At 57.8% G+C, this 22,835-nt stretch overlaps 8 protein-coding genes across 8 annotated transcripts; 5 read left to right on the top strand and 3 right to left on the bottom strand.

Moving 5' to 3' along the window:
• The first annotated feature begins 480 nt into the window (after positions 1-480).
• BCV69DRAFT_284860 (hypothetical protein) lies at positions 481-2,745 on the top strand. Its single transcript, XM_025493195.1, has 3 exons — positions 481-646; positions 821-852; positions 966-2,745. The coding sequence occupies exons 1-3, from the start codon at positions 499-501 to the stop codon at positions 2,472-2,474; spliced, it is 1,689 nt and encodes a 562-aa protein (XP_025345716.1). The 5' UTR covers positions 481-498; the 3' UTR covers positions 2,475-2,745.
• A 1,338-nt stretch (positions 2,746-4,083) lies between these two features.
• On the top strand, positions 4,084-5,129 carry BCV69DRAFT_288353 (hypothetical protein; the record flags this gene model as incomplete). The annotated part of the gene is made up of 2 exons (XM_025493620.1): positions 4,084-4,145; positions 4,166-5,129. 2 exons carry the CDS (start codon positions 4,084-4,086, stop codon positions 5,127-5,129), a joined length of 1,026 nt encoding a protein of 341 aa, XP_025345717.1.
• A 484-nt stretch (positions 5,130-5,613) lies between these two features.
• On the top strand, positions 5,614-10,219 carry BCV69DRAFT_284862 (hypothetical protein). The gene is made up of 3 exons (XM_025493196.1): positions 5,614-6,216; positions 6,307-8,125; positions 8,201-10,219. The coding sequence occupies exons 1-3, from the start codon at positions 5,908-5,910 to the stop codon at positions 10,042-10,044; spliced, it is 3,972 nt and encodes a 1,323-aa protein (XP_025345718.1). The 5' UTR covers positions 5,614-5,907; the 3' UTR covers positions 10,045-10,219.
• A 348-nt stretch (positions 10,220-10,567) lies between these two features.
• Positions 10,568-11,891, bottom strand: BCV69DRAFT_65955 (putative MRS4-protein of the mitochondrial carrier family). The gene is made up of 3 exons (XM_025495432.1): positions 11,628-11,891; positions 10,780-11,508; positions 10,568-10,697 (listed from the first exon to the last, which is right to left on the bottom strand). The coding sequence occupies exons 1-3, from the start codon at positions 11,784-11,786 to the stop codon at positions 10,635-10,637; spliced, it is 951 nt and encodes a 316-aa protein (XP_025345719.1). The 5' UTR covers positions 11,787-11,891; the 3' UTR covers positions 10,568-10,634.
• A 3,232-nt stretch (positions 11,892-15,123) lies between these two features.
• Positions 15,124-15,932, bottom strand: BCV69DRAFT_237976 (hypothetical protein; the record flags this gene model as incomplete). Its single annotated transcript, XM_025489951.1, has 2 exons — positions 15,124-15,687; positions 15,786-15,932. Coding segments are annotated over 2 exons (711 nt in total), but the record flags the coding sequence as incomplete, so codon positions are not given.
• Positions 15,933-16,238: 306 nt separating this feature from the next.
• BCV69DRAFT_284865 (hypothetical protein) lies at positions 16,239-18,671 on the top strand. Its single transcript, XM_025493197.1, has 3 exons — positions 16,239-18,002; positions 18,108-18,194; positions 18,313-18,671. Exons 1-3 carry the CDS (start codon positions 16,305-16,307, stop codon positions 18,523-18,525), a joined length of 1,998 nt encoding a protein of 665 aa, XP_025345721.1. The 5' UTR covers positions 16,239-16,304; the 3' UTR covers positions 18,526-18,671.
• Positions 18,595-20,291, bottom strand: BCV69DRAFT_284867 (NAD(P)-binding protein). Its single transcript, XM_025493198.1, has 4 exons — positions 20,208-20,291; positions 19,810-20,103; positions 19,056-19,709; positions 18,595-18,956 (listed from the first exon to the last, which is right to left on the bottom strand). The coding sequence occupies exons 1-4, from the start codon at positions 20,230-20,232 to the stop codon at positions 18,853-18,855; spliced, it is 1,077 nt and encodes a 358-aa protein (XP_025345722.1). The 5' UTR covers positions 20,233-20,291; the 3' UTR covers positions 18,595-18,852.
• A 163-nt stretch (positions 20,292-20,454) lies between these two features.
• BCV69DRAFT_284868 (FAD/NAD(P)-binding domain-containing protein) lies at positions 20,455-22,635 on the top strand. Its single transcript, XM_025493199.1, has one exon. The coding sequence runs from the start codon at positions 20,527-20,529 to the stop codon at positions 22,507-22,509; it is 1,983 nt and encodes a 660-aa protein (XP_025345723.1). The 5' UTR covers positions 20,455-20,526; the 3' UTR covers positions 22,510-22,635.
• Positions 22,636-22,835: the final 200 nt, after the last annotated feature.

The raw sequence follows: 22,835 nt of genomic DNA on the forward strand, positions 1-22,835 counted from the left end.
GCGTGGTAGCTTCCATTGGGTGGGAGATGTGCAAGTTGACGTCATTTGTCATTGCCTTTGCCTTTGCCTTTGCCTTTGCCCAGTGGCTGCTGCCCCGTGGCCTCTGTGTGGTGGATGGCTGTGCGTTCTAGCCCTCGCGGCGAGATTGGCACAGCGATGGGCACTAGAGGAGTGTGCGCCCGTCCCTTCCGCATCGTGTCCTGGCCAGGAGAGACAGGTGGACAGCCCCGGCCAGGCCAAGCCGGCCAACGTCATCCTTCGACGGGCGTCACTGCTGCTCCTCACTCGCCATCGGCTAACCCCACTCACCACTCATTTACCCACCACCCGCACCGCCGCACTTCTTCCTTCCCTGTCTACCACAACTACCTCATCCCCGCACCGCACATAAAAGAGTGAGTAGCCGCACACCCACCACCCGACGCTGTCTTCGTCGCCTTTGCTCACCATCGTCACCCTCCCTTCTTCCTCCTCTGCCAGTAGCAAAGCAAATCAACTATGTCGCAGTACGACGCACACTCCATCTCCCGGGCCACCTCCCTGTCCAGGAAGTCCACCGTGGCATCCAGGAACAAGTCCCTCATCTCCAAGCAGACTGCACCCCATGAGCTCAAGCCCTCGGACATTCTCATCGAGAGGTTCAATGGTGAGTATCGCAAGTGCGTCGATGGCGCTTCCCATGCCCGGGCATCGCTCCCGCAACGGATGACGTGGTCTTATCTGCGCCATTATGAGCCGCACCGACCCTGCCACGCTAAAGCGCCCGCATACTGACGCGATTACGTACATTGTTTCCTCACTCGTCTCTCTTCTACCACAGGCTGGAAGCACATCACCAAGCAGCTCATTGCCGTGAGTATCGCACCACATAGTCATGGGCAACAGTCGCGCTCAGCTCCGCCTTGTGACCCGCGCACGTGCTTACCCCGGACGCTCCACTCTTTCCTCTGCCCACCCCTCCACAGTACTTTGAGGGTATTGCTGACATTGAGTACAACACCGCAAAGGAGCTCACCAAGCTCGGTGGTGTGATCCAGGTGCCCTTCCGTGAGGGCTCTCAGTTCCTCGGCGAGAACGGTATCCAGGACATCTACTATGGCATCCGTGACAAGACCCGTGTCATCGCCGACCACCATGCTAACCTGGCCAAGACCGTAGAGGGCTCCATCGTCCAGCACCTGCAGAAGCTGCGTGCTGAGATCAAGGCTCACGTCAAGAACATCCAACAAGACACTGGCAAGCTCGCCAACTCCGTCGCACGGGAGCGTGAGATGTCCACCAAGATGATTGCCGACCTGGCCCGATCCATCACTCTGCTCAAGAACACCCCCATGAGCGTCACTGCCCGTGAGGACCCCTACTCTACCAACGTTGCCGTTGCCAAGCAGCTGCAGCGACAGGTCAACGAGGAGAATGCTCTGCAGAAGTCGATTGTCATCATGCAGCAGAACTCTGCCCACTTCGAAGAGGGCATCGTCCGATCTATCCAGAGTGCTTGGCAGACCTTCGACGAGTGGTCTGGCCGTATGAGCGCTCAGGTCCAGGACACCTGGCTCGGACTTGGCGTGCACATGCGATCTCTCCAGCCCAACTCCGAGTGGATTGCCTTTGCCGCCCGATCCGACCACCTCATCGACCCCGACACACCTCTCCGAAACCCCGAGACCATCGAGTACCCCGGCAAGGAGGACCCCTCTGTTATCCCCGTTCACCAAGGCATCCTGGAGCGCAAGAAGCGATTCACCAAGTCTTACAAGGAGTCATTCTACGTTCTTACTCCCTCTGGTTACCTGCATGAAATGACCTCGTCCGACCCCACCAAGAGCGGCGCCCCTGCTCTTTCTCTCTTCTTGCCTGAGTGCACCCTCGGTGCCCCATCGACCATGGCCTCCAAGTCGCACAAGTGGCACATCACCGCCGGTTCTCCTCAGAAGGGCATCCAGAAGGCTCTGGGCCGTGGAGAGCACGCATACACCTTCCGCGCTCGCTCTCACGACGAGATGATGGAGTGGTGGAACGACATCAAGCAGCTGTCCAAGGTCTACCTTACCACCTCTGAGCAGATGGACCGATCTGGACCCGTCCCCGCTGCCGTCCGCTCGGCTGGTTACGTTTCTGCCTCTGACGAGGAGGACGAGGAGGAGGACGGAAGCTCCGTCGAGGAAGAGGAGGATGAGGAGGAGTACGAGGAGGCCGGCGACGAGTCTGCCGCTGCCAACACGCACGCAAACTCATCCGCTGCCCCCGCTCTCGGTGCACCAGCCACTAGCGCCACCCCTGCCTCTGGCAACGCCGCCAGTGCCGGTGAGGATGTGCCCGGCTACTCTGCCCCTGGCAAGTCGTCTGGCATCGAGATTGGTCACAATGGCTACGCTACTGAGAAGAAGGGCGAGTCTGCCGTCTCTGGCACTCCTGCTGGCGAGCCTTCTCAGGACGCCAGCAAGGGCAAGGCTGTTGAAGGCACCACTGAGTAAACAATCTTCGTTAAAAGCCTCAAGCAAGCCGTCGTCGAGTCTCTCCTTTATCCATTAGGAATAGGAGAGTGTGAAGGAGAGTGAGATGTGGAGAGGAGAGGTGCCGTACGTGCACCTCGATATACCCTTCCAGCTTCCTGCAGGTCGTCTTTTGAAATGTCTTTCAACTATCCCAAATCATCTTTCTCTTTCCCACGTCGTGCCGGTTATCTGCTCCAGTTTCAGCTTATCTGCACAGGCCTGTTGTTCTCTCTTCTGTCTCTGTCGTCTTCTATGATTAAATTGAGTTAGTCCGGACATCATTTCCTTGCATGCGTTCGTCTTGGCGCATAATTGTGACCCACCTCTTCGGCTTTTCTCGGCGTGTGATGATGGCTTTTCCTGTGAGAGCAAGTGTGAGCGAGGGAATCAGCAAGGCAGGCCAGACCGACAACCTCCGGAGTAGGAGCGACAGACAGCTTTAGCCTTCTCGGCTAATCTTTCCCCGCGCTGGTGCCGCTATCAATTGCTTGCGTCTACCGACGGGAAGACGGACGGACGGAGGGACGGACGAGACGGGAATGCCGGTCGCCAATCTAGTCCTTCACGTCCTTGTAATCGTCATGGTGCGCCGGAACTCTTCGCGTGGGTATGACTCGCTTTGCTTCCTCCTCCGCACTGCTCCTGTACTGGTGGTTGCTAGCTACCCCACACTCGCCAAGCCTGACAGACAGACGGACAGACAGCCGGACAGACAGACAGCTAGACAGACAGTCTATCTGTCCTGCTGCTGCTGCTGCTGCTGGGCGTGCAGCTATGCCAAGCCCCCGAGCGGCGAGTCTGCCTGAAACGAATGTACGTCGGGCGAGGTGAGCGAAAGGGTGCTGCGCAGGAATAGTACTTGACCGGGTTCGGCTGGGAGCAAGCGGGGCCGTGCCGCACGGGAATCTGAAGCAGAGGGCCGCCCCTTCCGCATTCTTGCCGTGAAGTGGCCCGGCCGATTAGCGCGAGGCAGAGGGGCAGCGTCGTCAATGCCGGCGGGGCGGGGCGGAAAGGAGAGGAGAGGGCGTCTCGGGTGCGGGAGCAGAGGTGGAGAGGTGCTTACGCAGGCACTGCAGCAGCACAAGCCAGGCGGCCTCTCTGTCCGCTGCACCTCGGAAGCAGTAGAGGAGAGAGACGGACACTTTAAGCATCGTCAAGCTTCAATTGGGCTTCGGCAAGGGCTGACGACGACGACGATGATGATGATAGTGGTCATGCCGGTGCTGCTGAGGAGGAGCAGGAGGAGGAGGAGGAGAGGAGAGGAGCGGAGAGGGGCAGGATGCGGGGAGGACTGGCCCCGATGAGCATCCAGGAACCCGATTGACTGACCAAGTATTAAAGCAGACCCTTTTGAGCTATTTATTACCATCTCACATTGCCACACCCTTTACTTTCCCATCGTACCCCTCCAGCACGCTCACCCCAATCGCTCTCATTACTCAGATTACACCTCCCACACTCACCTAGCTACCCCCCCAACCACACTCACACGACCCAATCCAGTACCCACCCAACATGGCAGCTAAAGAGCTCAACATGGCAAACATCAACGACGAGGAGCGGCAGCAGGCCAACAACAACACCTACTATGGCCTCGATGGTCACTCGGACGATGCCACTGCCGCACCTGCCCCGACTACCCGACGTGCCGTCAGCCCCAATGCTACCAGTGGCGGGCTGATCACCGTGCAGCCACTGAAGCAGTCCGAGATGCAGCCCTCGTATGCCCAAGACCTGGGTGTGGGCGAAATCGAACACGGCGTTTACGGCAGCCTCATGAATGGTCTAGGCTCCCTCGTTGGTACTTTTGGTCAAATTCCCTGCTGCATCTGTTGCCCTAACCCCTTCCGAGAGGTCAACCAGGGACAAGTCGGACTGGTCAGCAGGTTTGGAAAGTTCTACAAGGCCGTTGACCCTGGACTGGTCAAGGTGAACCCCTTCTCCGAGGAGCTCAAGAAGGTCGACGTCAAGATTCAGGTTTCGCAGATTCCTACTCAGACCGTCATGACCAAGGATGGAGTCTCGGTGCAGGTAGACTCGGTAGTGTACTGGCACGTTAACAACCCTTACCGAGCCGTCTTTGGTATCTCCGATGTCCGTTCAGCACTCATCGAACGAGCACAGACTACGCTGCGAGACGTCATTGGCTCTCGAGCTCTGCAGAGCGTCGTCTCTGACCGTGAGGGCGTGGCGATTCACGTCGAGGACATCTTGGAGAGGGTGGCCAAGCAGTGGGGTATCAGCATCGAGTCGCTGCTCCTCAAGGACATCATCTTCTCTCGCGAGCTGCAGGAGTCTCTCTCCTCTGCTGCTACCCAAACCAGAATTGGACAGTCCAAGGTCATTGCTGCGCGAGCGGAAGTCGACTCGGCCAAGCTGATGAGACAGGCAGCCGATATTCTCGCCTCGCCCGCCGCTATGGCCATTCGAGAATTGGACGCTCTGCAAGTCATGGCCAAGAGTGCGGGGACAAAGGTCCTCTTTGTTCCCATGTCACTGTCGGGTGGCCGAGGTGCTCCCCCTACCGCTCTTCAGAGTGCTGTCGAAGGAGGTGGCCAGTCTTACAACACCACTGGCGGAGAGGGTTCGAGTACGATGAATGCTGCCACCCTGCAGCAGATGGCCAACATGTAAGGCAAGATTGAAATCGTTGATCTGGAAAATCAAAGCACGGGAGGTTATTGTGCTCATACCAGGCCATGTATCGTTTGGTAGACAACGATGAGCTGGGCGATGACTCCATATGGAAAGTCATCTGCTCGTCTGTGCCTCTTGCGATATGCGACCCGATACCCATTTTGCACCTGTAGCAGTCTCTTTGTATCTCGTTATGACCTGCTCTTATCTAGTGGAATGTGATGACCGTGATGGTGAATGTATGTGTCACACGAGAGCGACAGTCTTCCTGTGCCAATAGCTGTCCTTCTACAAGAAGGCCTTGGGAGGCGACTGACTGGCTGATCGTGCCGAAGCCGAGGGAGTGGTGCCTGGGTGTGCGTCTGCCTGTCCGTCTGCCTTTGCGCCTCGGCTGCTTCTCTCCGCTGCGCCCCGCACCGCGAGTGTGACGATGCACGCCCGCGACCCCAGGGTTGCCTATTCCGCTTACATCTCACCATCCCTCGCGGGTAGCCTCGACTGAGCGGCATCGTCATCGTCCCCCTCCTTTCCTCCCCTCGTATCGATTCCTTCATCTGTGACGCGCATCCTTGACGTAGTCATCATCATCTACTCGTGCTCCTCTGTACACTCTACTCTTCCAGCAACACACCTTTGCCGCGCCAGCCGGCGTCGCGTATTGCACTCCTGTCTCAAGTCCCCGTCCTCCCCACAATTCCGCGTTTTTTGCTCCATCTCCAATTCTCTCAGCGTCCACTCAGGCTAGTCGCAGCATCGGATGCTACCGCTGCATAGCATGACTGGCCGTCCAGGCTATCCGCCGCCTCACCTCGGCCCCCAGCAGCAGCAACAACAGCAGCAGCAACAGCATCACTATCAACATCACGAGCAACACTATCCCCCGCAGAATCAGTATCAGCATCCACATTTCCAAGCGCAGCAGGGTCACCCTTCCTACCACCACCCATCGAATGCGATTGCTATACATGCTGGATCTAGTCCCTCTGGATCCCATACTGGCACATCGCCCAATTCCGTAGGCGGTGGGCCGAAAGCGGGAAAGACGGGAACAAAGTCAAAGAGACCCAGGCCGTATGCTTCAAAGGTGCGTCATCAGTGGAAAGGAGGGAAGGACTCGGCGAGAATGCGTCTGCTAACTCTCTCATTTGCGACCCTTTCGCTGTGATGACATCAGACATGTTCGGAATGTCGGCGTCGTAAGATCGCCTGCGTAGCCAGCGACCCAGATCCCGATGTCTGCAAGCGCTGCTACAAGATGAAGCTGCACTGCACCCTTTCCGAGGAGAATGCTCGTGGTGATGGTCGGCGGAGGAAGAGGGGAAAGAAGAGGAGCGCAGAAGATGGGGGTGATGATGACGACGATGAGGACGAAGATGGTCAAGGCGAGACTCCTCGAAGCGGGACCTCCAAGAGGAATAATGATCAAAGCGGAGACGAGAGCGACGAGGAAGAGGATGGCAACCAGGATACCGCACAGTCCTACGGGCCACCCGCTCCAGCAGTCAAAGGCCCTACAGTTGGAAGACGGCCATCAGCAACCAACATAGCTAAAGGGTCTCGTGGCCTGTCCACAGCGCTGCCACCTCCAGCCCCTCTCCCAGCGCACCTCGCATCTGGAAATGCAGACGAGAATGCGCCCGATACAGACTTCCTCTACAGCATGAAGGAGGACAAGGACCGGGCCCGCATCCTTCCGCCGCTGAGCCACATAGAGGAGAAGAGGCCTGGCACGAAGGGCGGTCGCCATGCCGCTGCCACTGGCGAAGTCGCCCCTTCGAGCGGAAGTGGCAGCGGTCGCATGATCCTCGGCGTCTCTTCTGCTCCTTCTAAGGCTGCACAAAGAGCAGCGGCGCAGAATGTCATGCTCGTGCATGGTTGTCCCGTTTGGGTCTACTCCGACCTGATGGCCAGATTCAACCTTCTGAATATCAGCGACAAAGGATCTAGAGGCGGCGGAATGGTCCCACGATTGGATGCCGCCGAATTGTGCTCAAAGCTGACCAGTCTACCGGCCAATGTCATCAACACCATCGATGACATCTTAGAGGATGCCCGTCTTACAATGCCTCACATACCCTTGCTCTGCAACCTCATTGTGCAGCAAGAAGAACGGTACGACTCTGCACGATCTCTTCTCATTGCCATCCTCGTCTACGTAGCAAGCAACGAAGGAGACTTGACGTCCACTCTCAACCCTCTTCTCCCACTTTCTGTTCACGCCGACCTCAAGTCTTTCCTTTCAAATCAGGCCCTGGATAGTATCATGTTCTCGCCCATGAAGTCACGAGAAATCGTCATCGCAGCTGAGATCCTTGCGGTCTACGATCCACTGCTAGGTCATCCAGCGGCAGGAAAACTCGAGACATCTCGCTTCCTGCTTCCTACATCCTTCTACCTTGATCTAGCCATCGGCTTTGCCTATCGGATCGGCGTGGGCGACTCGGTTCACGAGCTTCAACAGTGGTACCTGGACGATGTGAGCAAAGCGGCCAAGAGTGGCGGATCAGAAGCGGGTGCCGAAAAGCCTCTGCCGGATCACATCGCTTCGGCGCTACACGATGCGACCATCTGGGCGTCCCTCGAATTACACATCTCTGAGCTCAACCGGAATTTGCAGGGTGCCACCAACTGTTTTGCGAAAGATTGGAAGCCGCTATGGCCTCATCAGGCTTCACCCACATCCAGTCGGAGAAGCACGGTATCGCCCAAAGCCCTACCTTCTTTTGCGACAATACTGCAGCATTGCAGCAAGAGGATTCCCGGGCGCAAGATTGGAGTTCCGGTCAGCAAGAGCACAAAGAAGGGCTTTAGCATTGCGTCTCGACTCGGTATGGTCAACCTCGCATTTAGACAGGACGGTCTGGGACTGATTCAGGATATACTGGCAACGCTGTACCACGGCATACCTGATGTTGAAAAGATTGACAGATGTTATATGCAGCTGGAGGACGATCTGACTGGCAAGCTCAGAGCCTTTGCAGACAAGAGTCTTGGTAAGTCACAGATCATGAAGAAAAGGCAATGAATGACGCGAGCTCACAGTACCTGTCATTTCTTCCATCCAACAGCCCAAGTCCTGGCAACGAGCAAAGTCGACCCGCCCTCATCAGACTTGTTGGCCTTGTCTAAGGACATCTTTGAGCGCGAGAGCGCCTGGATGCGTCACTTCTATGGTGGCTATTGCTTTGCGATCCTTCTCTGGCTGCCCAACTTGCAGAAATCTGGAAAGGCCGGGAGCTCCGCAAAAGCTGGCGGTGGAAAAGGAGACAAGGACGAAGGAGGCAAAGACCTTCACGAGCATGGGATTCACGACGTCGACATGGCTGCTTCGGTCATCAATACTATCAAGGGTCAGAAGTCTGATCCGGACCACATGATGAAGTCGGCGGCAGAGTCTCTTTCTGGCAAGTCATCAAGAGACAAGGAACTCTTGTCTGCGCTTGCCAATGGAAGCAGTGCTATCGCTGGCGCGGCTCCTACCGGCGACGCTGCAGCGGGAGGCGCCTCGCCAGACATGTCCTCCTTCCACTTCCTCGTCAAGCACAACGAGTCCCACGAGCTGGTCCTCCAGCGCTGGCTGACCCTCTCCCTTGAAACCCTAGCTCGATTGCGCTGCTCCAACATCCACCGCATACCGACGAACTCGCGTATGGTGTATGTCTCCAAGGAGATCATCGAGAACCACGCCACTCGAAAGCGAGGATGGGGCAAGGTCGGTGACAATGCTGTCATCCACACTGGACTCATGAACCGAGCCTGTGAGCACTTCAAGCAAAAAGGCAATGCCCTGGACAACAGCCTTGCCAAGTTGACCAAGATCTTGGAGAAGATTCTGGACGGCTGGAGGAAGATCAAGCCTCCCGAGCAGAATGCTCCGCCAGCTACACAGAAGAAGCGAGACAGTCAATCTGCACGAGGTACTGCCCCTTCGGCAGCGAGCTTCCGTAAAGGCAGTACTAGCGGTCCAGCTATATCTGCCGTGCGAACCCAGCAGCAGCAGCAGCCGCCTCAGTCTAGTACAGGAGCGTCATCGACACTATCGTCGATGGGAAGTGGAGGTACCGTCCAATCCGAGCCACCGCTCTTTAGCTCCCATATGAGCCAACACCCACAGCAGCGCTACCAGGCCACCTACTCACAGGCCCCTGGGCAGACTGGTGGCTACAATGGGCTGGGCTCTTCGTCCAGTGCCAATTACGGGCCACCACAAAACTTGCCTCCGCACCAGTACGGCAGTCCAGGTACAGGCAGCGGGCCCTACCAGGGAAGCTATGGGGGCGGTGCAGGACCAGGTGCAAACGCCTACGGTGCTGCCGGGTCCAACGTGCCGGCCTACAGCAACTTCCCCGTGGGCAGTGACTCGTACAATTCAGGCGCTGGCGGGGGCGGTGCAGGCTCATACTACTCACAGCCTCACCATGGCCATCCTCCACACCAGAGCCAGAACAGGGCATCCTTCTCCTCTGCAATGGGAGGTCCCATGAGCTCCTCTGCCTCATCGCCCACCACGTCTCAGTACGCCGGCGGACCTTATGCCCAGCAGCAGCCTCAGGCACTGCCTTCTCCATCCGTGTATGGCTCGCATGGCGCTGGTAGTGCGCTCCTCCCCTCGTCTTCCTCGACGGGCAGCAACGGATACGCAGGCATGAGTACCTATGGGCAACAGGGTCTTCCGGGCACCAATGCCTCCCTCCTCGCCGCTACTTCTCCCAATGGTAGTAGCACGACCAATGGCAATGGCAATGGTAATGCCTTTGACCCTTCCAATAGCAGTACTGCCAATCTCAATCTTCTGGATCTGGACATCTTCACCGATGCACCACTGGATCTGAATGTGGAGAATCTCTTCTTTGATAATTGGCCACAGATGGACATGGACGTTGACATGAGCTCCCTCTTCCAGAAGCAGTGAGCGAGCGGAGATGCGGCGTGTACCGCGGCCAAATTAGGGACCACGATCATCTATCAGCCTACAGTGCAGTTTTTTTGATTTGGCAAGTGGGCAAAGAAAAGGAATCGTTGTCGCTTCTCGTTTCAAAATTCTGTTTTAAATACATTTCACGACTGGCGAAAACCCACTTGAACATTGACTGCCGTCTCCTGCATGCTCGCATGCCTGCTTGGCTGTGTGTCGCTCGCCCGTACTCTTCTGCATTGCAACCCCTGTCCCCTGGCCCCTTCTCGCGGTTTTGCTGCGCTGCGCTGCGTTGCGCTTGCTTGCTCACAGTCCTTTTTTGGGCCCTTCTTTGCTGCTCACTCTCCCCTCGCCCTTCCTCTCTTGGGGCAGCCCGACTCCAGGGCCGCCCCGCCCTACGTAGTGGTGAGACCTGCTTCCTCTTACAAGACTACGAATACGTTCGGGTGCTAGAGGCCGGCCGACTCATTCCACCAATCGTACTGCCCTACAACTCTCTTGTGAGTCTCCGGCCCGCCTTTTCCTTTCTTGTACTCCTCGCCGCCGCTCTCCCACACTTGCCCTACTACTCGCCGAGACTACAGTCTCTACGCGGTCTTGGAGTTCTCCTTTGACCGTTGGTTGAGGAAGAACCTGAAGCCTTCATACGACTGTGATGAGGAGGACCAAGGGAGAGGGCAACATCAGCTTTCTCGCTCATCGCCAGTCATGCTATGCAGTCCATCTACTCACCAGCCAGCAAAGAGCATTCGAGGGCATAAACGTAAGCACCCGCGGTGTGAGTCCCCTGGCAAATCCCTTCATCCCCTCCCGATTCTTGATGACCTTCAATGCCTCGATCATTCCACTAGCTCCCCGAATCTCCGCATCACTACTGTTACCCCGCGTCTGCAGAAGCGTCTTGGCCACGTCCAGTGGGTTGGTGACGGCTGCTGCTACTCCTCCCGAGAATCCACCCGCAATGACGTGTGTCATGGGCGAGTAGGACTCTGAAGGGTTGAGCACCTTCTTTGCCCATTCGTACACGGAGAATTGCACAGCTGTAAAAGGTACAGTCATTGTGAGGGTAGTGGGGTAGGAAATGTAAAAGGCGCGAAGACCTTCGGTTTGGTATAATGTACGTGCGCACTTGAAGACGGATCGATGAGCGGAATTCTCCATCTGCATCCTCTGCTTGATCACATCAAAGGGGTTCATAAAGGCGTCCGAGGCAATTGTGGCGGAACCTCCTGCGAAAGCTGTAGAAGCCCACTGGTGTCCTTGTCTGTTGCCTCCGGTGAGGTCTTTCATCACCTCGTAGGTACCAAAGTAGAGGGCGTGGGCGGGGCCTGCACCGAGGATGACGGAATTCACTCCACGCCAGAGTGTCCTTGCGCCTTCGACGGATGTGATGCGGGTGAGAGCATTGAGCACAGATGAATATTGCACTTGACTTGGTGAAGAGAGAATCTGCATACGAGTCTGTCAAGGCGTGATCAAGGGAGTGGGCGAAGTGTGAGTGGAATCAAGCCAGCAAGCCTTGCCCACACCTCATCCCAATCTCCTGAACATCTTCTCCCCCTTCCACGCTCAGTACTCACCCTAATCACATCCACTGGGAACATGAAGGCATGTTCACTGATCCCCGCCAGTGATCCAGCAAGCATGGAGATGCTAAGCGGCACTCCCTGCAAATCTTCATAGTCGTACTCCTCCTGCTCTAGCTCTTCTACATTGGACACGGCTTGCTGCGAGGCCATCTTGTGCTAAGTTGGCCGATGTGGTGTGTCAAGGGAACAATCGAAACGAGCAAGAGGTTATCGATGTGCGTGGGAAGAGGTGCGATGGCCGATCGGCGTTAAGGGCAGGTGACTTGTTTCGTTGCTATGTGCGAGTGCTTTCTCTCCTCGAGCTTGATGGTATGCAGATCAATGGCAATGCGGACGAGGTAAGAGGGGGGCGATGTCGATCTCAGTAGCAGTGACTGATGATGTGAACAGTGTCTGCGGTTGCTGTATGGAAGGTGGGATGATCGAGGGATGTGCGAAGAAGTGAAAAAAGGGCCCAGGATGTGCGGTGCTTCCTTTCCGAGCGTTGGTAATCTCCTACCAGGCGCGGCCGGTTTTGATCCTTGAGTTCGTCGTGCAAAGGTCGTAGCGCGAGGGGTCCTCTTACACTGATGATCTGACTCGGTAGAGGCGCTTGTCGATGAGGAGCAGTATGGTACACCTTGCGATGCTTTGCAGGAGGAGAGAGGGGGGGAATACCGTGACGTAACTTGTCAGTCGAGTGAGCGAACGACGGACGAAGGGAAAAAGGAAGATCGTCCGCCATGCGCCTGCCTGCCGCCGCCTGCCTCCTCCGCCCTGCGCCCTGGCTGGACGTCGTGGCCGGGTGGGTGTCCGGCTGCACCCAAATGCCGAGGCGAGGGCAGTCAAAAATTGTCGGCCACACCACACCTGCGCGGCCCAAGGAGCGGGGATACCCATGATTGCAATCAAGATGACAATGCATCGATCATGCCAGCGAGGAACGTTCAGTACAAAGAACGATGGTACCGTGGAATCAATGGTATATTGTGAAATGGTCGCCGCGAATGAGCCCACATCAATTTCCCCCTGACGGGCCACCCAGGTTGAACGTCCTGCGCCTCCGGGCCTCAACATCCTGCACCGCCTCTTTCCACCCATCTCGCACCTGACGCAACAGACTACCCTCTCCCCCACTCCCAGCTCCCGGCGTGCCAGGTGTACTCCTCACTGCCCAGCCTCGCGTGTCGCTCAAGCGTGTGTAGGGGCTCAACGTCTGATTCGATGCCACCAGGTCCTGCAGGTGCAGATAGCGCGGGTGCGAGGTGCTCGGAGGGATCCCTGCCGACGGACGGCTCGTCGAAAACCCAACAGGCGTGGCAGTGCCACTCACATCACTACGACGCGGGGGTACACTCGAACTCTTGCCCGGCATACTTCGCCCTCCTGCTGGACCCTTGGCAGTCGTCGTCGTCGTCTCATTTGCATCTACACCATCCCATCCCACTCGCACAAGGCCGCCCAGCTTCTCCTTTTCGAGCTGCCGCTTGTATGCCAGACTAGTCTCGTCCATAGGCTCGGGCTCCAGCGTGCTCAGCGTGCCCGCACGAGAACCCGAGCCAGAGAAGGAATTGGAATGAGAATGGGAGCGCGATGAGGAACCCGGCTCGTCGAGGGACGAAGTGGAGGAAGAAGTGGGGAGATTGTCGTGGGAGCGTTCCTGTGAGGAAAAGTCGTCCTCGTACGATCCTTGTCCACCCCAGTCCCAGCCTCGCTGCCCTAGCAGATTACTCAACGTGGACGAGGCCCTCGTCAAAGTCTGCCTCGCTGGCATACGCCCAGAAGCATCGCCTTCCTCCATCACAGTGCTACCTCCTCCACCCCCGCTACCCGTCGCACTCCCGGCACTTCTGGTTGTACTGGCGCCTGAAGTACCGTTGCGCTTCTTGCTGATCGTGAACGTTCTGCTGCTCCCGGGACCAGAACGACTACCGTCCGCACCGCCGCCATAGATGGTCGTGCTTCCGCCACCTACAGACTCGCTCCTTCCGCCTCGTATTGATCCAGTCCAATTCGATACTGGATATAGACTGCCATCGTCTGCGGACGCATCGGCTGTGTCCCCTCCGTACACGGAAGGATCCACTGGGCGGATCAAAGAAGAGGAGTGGAAAATCCGAGGCCGGATGGAGGGAGGTCGGGGTCGAGCGCCAGATAGGGATTGCAAGCCCCCAGACGGGGAGCGAGTCAGCAACGGAGACCTCGCTGAGGCTAGATTGCTCAGGGATGCAGACGTCGGCATGGAGGTACCAGCTGTAGCCGTGCGCCGCCCGGAAGTCGAAGCCGCCTTGTTGCCGTACACTCTCTCTGCAGCATTGAGCACACTAGCAGCTCGCTTGCTGGCAGAAAGAGGCATGTACCCATAGCCAGCGTCGCTCCCGCTAAGGCCTACACCCGCACCCACCCTTCTCGAGCCGGAACCGGTACCGAAAGACCCCATACTTGGGGTGCTGCCGCTGCTTCGAAAGGCACCTCCACGTAATGCCTCGATAGTCGCCAGGGATTGTCGCTTGGCGTGTGGGCCTGACGAGGATGCAGGAGTGGACTCTCGCTGCATCCTGCCATTGCTGCGAGACTCGGTAGCAGAGGCGGCGACTCGCGAATGGGAGGGTAGACCAGAACGTCCAGTGCGGTGAATGCCGTCGTGTGCAATGTCGTCGTTGAAAGGGTCGAAGTCGGGCCGATCGACGTCATCCAGAAGGTGTGAGGCAGACTCCGGGAAAGGGTCGTCCTCGAGTGACGAGAGAGAGGAGTCTGAAGCGACGTCGTCTTCTTCGCCTTCTTGCACAGCCTCATCGAGTACTTCTGCTTCTGCTCGGCGAGGCAGGGCTTGCTGAATTTGCCGACTTTCTTGCTCTTCATAGAGTACATCATCAAGCGCTCCCACACGGTCTAGACCATCTTCTTCAGCCCATTCGCTTTCGCCTCCATCTAGTCTCATTTCCTCGGCTTCTGCCTGCTCAAGCGCCTGATCATCAACATCGACAAGCTCAGCATCGTCAAAGTCATCTTGCTGCGATGACTGAATATCTTCAAGTAAGCCCCCAAGGCCCATTGAACTGCGACCTCCCAATGCACCGCCCCCCTTTTTGAGGCCTTTAAGGCCCTTGAATCCTTTGCCATCTTTGGGCAGCCTCACTTCGTCCGGCCGCAGACCATATGTTGGGTCGTAGGACTCGGTATCATCGAAGGAGGTACTCAGAGGCGGAGGAATCTCGAAAGAGCCTTCGTCCTCTTCGAGCCGAAGGCGAGTGGCTAGATTGCTGTCCATGGGTACAGCCGAGGAGGAAGAGGTAGAAGGCAGCGGAGGCTGGGCGGACTTGGACGATCCAGCTCGGCTCCCTCGCCGTTGTTTCATCGTTGACGGTGGAGAAGATGCATCACCGGCAGCGCTGCTAGCTTTGCGTGCGTTCTCCGACCGCTTTCTCGATCGTTTTGGGGACGTTAGAGATGGAGCTGGTGGTAGGTGGTCCTCTTCCCCTCCATGCGTCGAGGCTGAGCCCCGCTCCGGCTTCCCTGCCTCGTGGTGTGCTCCTGGCCCCGCCTTAGGCTTTGCCTGCCCGCTGAGCCACTTCTGACTCAATCGATGGATGATGCCCGGCAGGTCCTCCCGAAAGACTTCCTTGAGCTGGCCCTCGATTTCTTGTTGTAGGTACTTTGCGATGACCGCGACGCTATCAAACGTACTTGACACCTGAACACTCTCTAGTGGATCGTTCTTGAAAACGAGTGTGATGCCTTTGGTCTTAGACACGACCAGTACGATGATGGCCCTCAGTCGGACATGCGACAGACGCAGCTTCATGGGGACGATGAGGGGAGCGGCAGCGAAGAGGATTCCTCTGGAAGAGGAGCCGGCAGAGGAGAAGGGTGTGAAGGTCTCCTCATCTTGTCCTGAGCTGACACCTCTCCCACTAGTTGCGCCTGAGCTCGGCGTCGGCTTCGACAAGGGATTAGCTTGCACTTTGGTGGACAGAACCAGGTGAGCATCTCCCGAGTAGGTGAGCCTGAATATGCCACGAAAGCGATCGCGTGAAAGATCGCCAATCTCCAGAATTTCGAGATCAGGAGGCTAGGATAGAGGATGACAAGGTAGGAATGGAGGGTGAGTCGGAGCATTGGATTGACATCCTTGATTGCCGCAAGCTATCGTAGGCCTCTTCTACTCACTACGGTCCCCATAGACAGCTCATCTACTTTGATATCATCAGCAATGACTTTCGGCTTTGGTCCTCGATTGAGAGCCGAGTCGAGCATGACCCGAGCATCAGCGTGGAACTCGGGCGAGAATTCGGGCCATGTGAAATTGAACGACATCCTCAACTACGGCAGGAGGGAAGGAAAGCCGACCGCGGCAATGCGAGAAAGTTGAATGTCGTTGTCTAAGACTATGTCATGACTGGTGTTGGGACAGAAGTATCTGGGTATCGCGGAGATGACGATGGTGTCGAGGTGATGGCACGACAAGAGACGACGAGGCAATGACAAGGTCCTTCTGGGTGGGATATCCGTCGGGCCCTTCTTCCCTGGGCGGACTGGCGTGCGTGGGTGCGTCCCGTGCAGGCGCATGGCGCTTCCGCGGGAAGACGGGGGCAGAAGGGACCACCACCACCACCATCAGCACCTTGACGTCCATACCACGCCTTGCAATCCCCACTCCACCTGATCCCGCGCCGAGAGTAGCACAGGATGCCCTCTGCGCCTTCTACATCATCGCGGCGGCAGCCAGCAGCATCGCAGTCGGCGTCGGGCGACCCTTCCTCCTCTTCCGCCAACGCCTTGCGCCGACCCAGTACCCTCGCCTCCGAGGACGTGTCCCTCTTCACCTGCCTCTCGGCCTACTCGGACGCACTCGATGCTCTTCCCCTTGACCTCACTCGCTCCTTTTCCGACTTGCGAGAACTCGACGCTGTCCTCGGCCCGCATATAACGTCCCTCATCTCCCGGTTGAACGGCCTCAACGAGATCGTTCGCGATGTAGACGGCTCCTACGCAGCCCAGGGCATCACTTCCGGACAGCGCCTCCTACTTCTCAAAGAGTGCGCCGAAGAGGCTAGGGCCTACAGGATGGGCGGTGAAGACAAGATCCGCGTCGCGCTCAACACCTGTGAGACAATCATGAGCCACACAGAGTACATCGATGCCATCCTGGACAATCTCACCTCACATCCCGAGCTCAGGGAGATCTTCGAGACTGAACGTCGTCCACACGTCGCTGGAGAGCTCAGCGACGGAACCCCCATCACAGTCGCGTCAGCCAACGCTGCTATCATGGCCGCTGGAGGCTCAGGCATCTTTGCCAACCCAGCAACTGAGGCAGGTGGCAGATTCGGCGTCGGGGGAGGCATTGGCGGCGTGGGTCTCACCACCTTCAACGGCATGGAGGTAGACAAGACGACTGCGGGCGGATCTGCCGTTGGCTCGTCAAAGAAGAAAAAGGTGGCAGCAGGCGGTGCTGATAAAGACACACCTGGCAAGGCCCCCTCATCAGCTGCTGCATCGGGCGTCAAGAGTGCAGCGGCTGCTTCCGGATCTTCGAAGAAACGCAAAGCAAGTGGAGCTCCTGGCAACGGCAAGGACGACGACGATTCGGGTACGCCTAGCAAAAAGACGAGCACTCCAACCACCTCGCGCAAGAAGGGTTCGGCAGCAGCAGCAGCCGCTGCCGCCTTAGCCCGCGATTCGCCTGGGCCCTCTTCGGCGAGCAGGTCCAACAGTCGAGGTGGTATCGGCGGCGGAGCAGACGATGAGCCACCCTCTCGTGGCACCTCCTCACGGGGACACGTTGCCTCTGCGCTAGCTCAGAGTGCAAGTGCTGCCCGCTCCTCTCGCGCTGGATCAGAAGCACAGAGGCGAGATGATCTCAAGGACGATGACGATGGGTCTTCTTCCAGGGCAGGAAGTGTCGTAGCCGTTCCTTCCGGGACTCGCTCACGCCCTGCTCGAGGAGGACCTGCCCGAGGCGGAACGGCCATGAACGCTACGGGCAGCTCACTGCGCCGCGGACATGCGGCCGACGACGATCAAGACGGGTATGGCGGCGAGGACGGATACGATGAAGACGATCGAGGTGGAGCGGACGAAGAGAGTGGTGCCGTTGCTCCCTCTTACCCAGCTGCTGCTAGTACTGGTCGACGTGGCGGAGGCAAGAATGCACTGGAGCGCACCGCCTCTTCCTCCTCCCTGGCTCTGGGCTCCCATGCGGGTCTGCAGAACGATGAAGCCCTTTCCCCTGCTGGAGACGGAGCGGGTGGAGTGCCCCTGGGAGGAAGCGGACCGGGCAGTGTAGGAGGGGACGAAGCGGATGAGAGGAGGTACTGCTTCTGCAACAATGTCTCGTACGGAGATATGATCGGGTGCGATGACGATGCCTGCGAGAGGGAATGGGTGAGTATCGAGCGCGGGGCGCACCCCAGCCCGGCGAGGAGGTGGCAAGAGCACAACACCGAGACTGACACTGAACCTGTCTTGTCTTGCCTTTGCTACCCATAGTTCCACTTGGGATGCGTGGGCCTCACCAAGCCTCCCTCCGGAACATGGTACTGCGACGACTGTCTGGACCGAAGAGCAGCCAAAGCCGTGAGTGGCCCCTCCGTATCCCGCACGCGCTCACTCCCCCCTCCCTTACTCCGTCTCCTGAGCACCCACTCCAAAAAGAGCTTGCTGACTCTTCCCTCCTCCCTCGTCTGTCCCACAGTCCAAGAGCAAATCCAAATCCAACTCTTCTGGCGCAGGGGCGGGCGGCTCTGCTTCCAAATCCCGTCTCGCACGAACGTCGGGCACGCACGGAGGTGGTGGAATCGATCTAGCTACTACCGGCGGTGCCAGTGGGAACAATGTTGCGACAGGAGGAGGAGGTAGATCGGGTGGAAGTGCGGGGACGGGGGGAGGAAAGTCGCTGCGTCGCTGAGAGGCCGGGAGACGGAAGAAGCGAAGGGAGCGAGGCTTCTGAGACGTCAGCAAGGGCGAGGAAGCGCAGCGGTAGGTAGACGCAATGTGTGTCTTCCTTTGCTTGTAATTGTGAATGCAATTGTGATGTGTGTGATGAAGCATGACACAAGAAAGAGCAAAAGTTCGACGAGGAGCAAATTCTCGCTGCCATTCGCTGCCCTCTCCACCTCGACTGTGTACCCTGCTCTCGTGTCTCCTTTCTTCCACCTTCCCTCACCCAGAATGTCCCCACTTGTGGTGCCCGCTTCTTTTGCGACACTTTCACTCGTCTCTACTAGCCAGCCGCTCAGGAAGACTTCTTGTCGGCGCCTTGAGCGCTGCTGCCCTCTGCCTGCGCACGGATTCGCTCCTCCTTTCGTAGAGCGCGCTTGCGGATGTCGACGTGTGTGCCTGGACGCGGATGAGAAGGAAGGAGAGGGGAGAAGAGGGGAGGAGTCAGATTAGTCGGTGGAAGCCCCTCATGATTGGCGTTCTGCCTGGTCCACTCACCATAGCTGTAGGCCGTGGCCCTACCAATTCCCAGCAGCTCCCTAACTGCCCATTCCACAAGGGCATGCTGAGGCCAGATGGTCATCTCCCTCCCCCTCCTGTCCTCCTGGTATGCACTTCCATTCCTACCAATCTTGGCCAGCACCTGTGAAACGTACTGCTTGGGCGTGGGGACCGACCAGCTCGACTTGCGAATCTTGGACATGGCCGTACTGATCAAGAAGGTGTTGAGGAGCAGCGAAGTCACACCTACGCGGTTGAGCTCCTCATTCAATGCCCTATTCCAGCCGATCAAGAAGGACTTGCTGCCGGCGTAGGTGGCCAGGAGAGGTGTGGGCACCGATCCGGCAAAGGAGCCGAGGTTGAGGATCAGGCTCTCCTTGCCTTTGCTCGAGGCATTTTTCATCAGCAGAGGTACGGCAATTCGGCTCACGCGCAGGGTGGCACGGACATTGATTTGGGTAATGGCTTCGATCTCTTGCACATCCGTCTGGGAGAAGAGGACGGGGATGGAGTGGGACATGCCGACGTTGTTGACCAGGACACCCAGATCGAGCGGGGAGAGGAGCTGTTCGAGCTTCTCGAAATCATCCTCGCTCGCTTTGGAAAAATCGATTGCAATCGTCTTGACCTCGGCAGAGGTGTTGGGCAGGCCTGACAGAGGGAGATTCCGGGGAAAGGAATGTGGGGTGGTCGGCATCAGTCCTGGTCCGACTACTGGAGTTGTGTTGCTCGCATCTCTTCGACTACGCACCTTCTATCTCTGCCTTTACCGCATCTAGCTTGCTCTGTGTCCTGCTGGCAACGACAATGTTGAACCCCTTCTTTGCCAGCTGCAGTGCGAATTCCTTTCCAATGCCATCGGTAGCTCCGGTGATGAGTGCCCAGGACGCCTGCTTGGGCTGCTTCTTGTTGGCGCCAAAGGTGCTGAGTGGGATACCAGAGAGGACGTAGCAGTCGAGTAGGACTCTGAGAAGGCCAATGAGGGGCTTTGCGACAGTGAAGAGGCCGACGACGCTCAAGATGCGAACAAGGAGGGGAAGCTCACCTGGCCGAGGAGAGCGGGTGGGATGGAGGGTGCGGTAGGATCGGACAGTCAGGCGACATAGCTTTGGCGAAGCTTAGCTCTCTAGCCTCTCTCGATATGCTCACCAAAGTAGCTCGTGATGATGGCCATGGTGTGACTTCACTCTGGCGTTGTAGGATACGATTTTGCGGATAGGATGGTAGCGGTGGTGTGTGCGCCAGAAGAAGTCAATGGGGCGTCGTGTGTGTGTGTGTCTGGCGCGTGGCTTCACTCCGCCCGTCGTCTGTGCGTCTCTCTGGTCGGAACGGAAGGGACGCGCGCAACAATCACACCACTCACTCCTCACACACAGGAAAATGTCACAGCCGCCTCCTTCCGCAAAGCCATCATCCATACCAGAACTCGCCCTCGATAGCATCGCCGCTCCCTCACCTTTCAAAGGCCATGATCATCTCATCGGCTACCACTACCACAGCTCGCCGGTCACTGGCATCTGCTTCCAGACTGGGCGCCCTCGCTGGTCCATCTCGCAGCCTCGCCACGCCTGTCTCGTCTTCTTCTTCTGCACTCGCCGGAGGATCAGGATCTTCCCAACACCGTGTCCTTATCGTCGGCGGAGGCGCAGCAGGACAGGCCGTGTCCCATCAGTTGGCACGCACAGGAGCATTCCCAGAGCACGAAGATATTGCCATCATCGACCCGAAGTCTACCCATGACTACCAGCCGGGATGGACTCTCGTCGGTGCAGGTCTGAAGACAAAGGAGGAGCTCAGGAGGAATATGGGCGACCTCGCCGGCAATGGCGATGGTCTCAAGCTATACCAGGACTCTGTTGAGAGCTTTGACCCTGAGAACAACTCGATCAAGACTCGCGATGGGCGCACCATCTCCTACGAGCACCTCGTCGTTGTGCCCGGCCTGGCACACTTCCCCGAGCGTATCTCCGGTCTGCCTGAGGCCCTCGCCGATCCTGCCTCCAAGGTTGGGTCCATCTACGACTACGACTCCTGCGACAGGGTGTGGGAGTACATTCAGGACCACAAGTCCGGCCCAGCTATCTTCACTCAGCCTCCTCAGCCTCACAAATGCGCCGGCGCACCTCAGAAGATCATGTGGCTTGCCTGGAACCACTGGAAGGACCAAGGAGTGAGAGACAGCATTCCAATTTCCTTTGCTACCGCACTCCCTGCCATGTTCTCCGTACCCAAGTACAGTGCCGTCTTGGATGATCTGAGAAAGGAGAGGGATGTGGAAGGTCTCTTCGGCCACAATCTCACCTCCATCGAGGGCTCCACGGCCACCTTCACCACTACTTCTGGCGAAAAGGTGACACGGCCCTTCAACTTCCTCCACGCCACGCCTCCTCAGGGTCCCCGCGCCTTTGTCAAGGACTCGCCCTTGGCAGACGCTACGAGTGGCTTTGTCTCCGTGGATCAGTCTACTACTCAGCACACAAAGTACCCCAACGTGTGGTCCATCGGCGACTCCTCTTCCCTCCCCACATCCAAGACAGCTGCCGCCATCACCGCGCAAGCTCCGGTCCTTGTGGCCAACCTGATCCGCTCTGCGCTCAACATCAAGGACGGCGAGGCGGCATCGTACGACGGGTACACGTCCTGCCCTCTCCTGACAGAGTACGGCAAGGTCCTCCTCGCCGAGTTCAAGTACGGCGCCCAGGTCAAGGAGACGTTTGGCCAGCTCTTTGGTTTTGATCAGGGAAAACCCTCGCGCGCATTCTACCATCTGAAGAAGGACTTCTTCCCTTGGGTGTACTACAACTCCATGGTCAAGGGTACCTGGGCCGGTCCTAAGGGCTTCAGCATGGGTGGTGGACTAGGAGCTGTCGCGCCTAAGCCCACTGCTCGCTCCTTCAGCAGCAGCGCCTTCTCCTCTAGCTCTCACTCCGGCTCGCGCCGAGCCTTCTCTACCACTCCGCGCCAGCAAAGGGACACGCCGGTGCGTCGCGCCCGCGACCCTCTTGACAAGGACCCAACCGCAATGCGCTACCCCCTCCCCAGCGGCGAGACGCTCATCGTGCGGCGTGCACCCGCTACTGGATCCTCACCAGGTGGGAACCTGCTGCAACCTGCCCTACACGAGGTCGCATCCGCAAGCGCTCAAGGCAGCGGGAGTGTCCTCCCCCCACCCCTCTCCCCACGCTCCTCCCACCCTCTTCGCAAATCCCAACTCTCCCCGCAGCAAATCTCCCAAATCCAATCTCTACGCTCCTCTTCCCCCCTGTCAAACACCCCTCGCAAGCTCGCACGCCAATTTGGTTGCTCGGAACTCTTTGTAAGGATCGTCGCACCGGTGGATCGGGTGACGAAGCAGTTTAGGGAGAATCAGGAGCAGGTGAGGCGGCAGGGAGAAGGGGTGGAGAGGGCAGTTGTGAGGGCGGAGAGGAGGGCCAGGCGGGAGCTGTGGTGATCTTGTGGTGCGGGGGCAGTGAGAGCCAAAGAGAAAGGAAGAGAAGAAAGCAGGCTAGGGCGAGGCAATGCAATTCAATTCAACATCGTAGACTACTTTCATCATCATCTCATCTCATCTTCCAGCCGTCCGACTCGCAGACTGCATAAAGACTGAAACCCTCTATTGACGCGTGGAAACTATTCTCATCAGGTTCGAAACAAAGAAAGTCTGAAAGGCGCTGACAATTGACTATAAAATGCCAAGACCTACACTTAGTCATGGGACATGGGACATGGGAGCCGAGCGCGCGTACATGGTCGCGGCGAATCTACAACAGGTTGGGG

Source organism: Pseudomicrostroma glucosiphilum, assembly GCF_003144135.1.
Source record: "Pseudomicrostroma glucosiphilum strain MCA 4718 unplaced genomic scaffold BCV69scaffold_15, whole genome shotgun sequence".
Taxonomy (NCBI): domain Eukaryota; kingdom Fungi; phylum Basidiomycota; class Exobasidiomycetes; order Microstromatales; family Microstromataceae; genus Microstroma; species Microstroma glucosiphilum.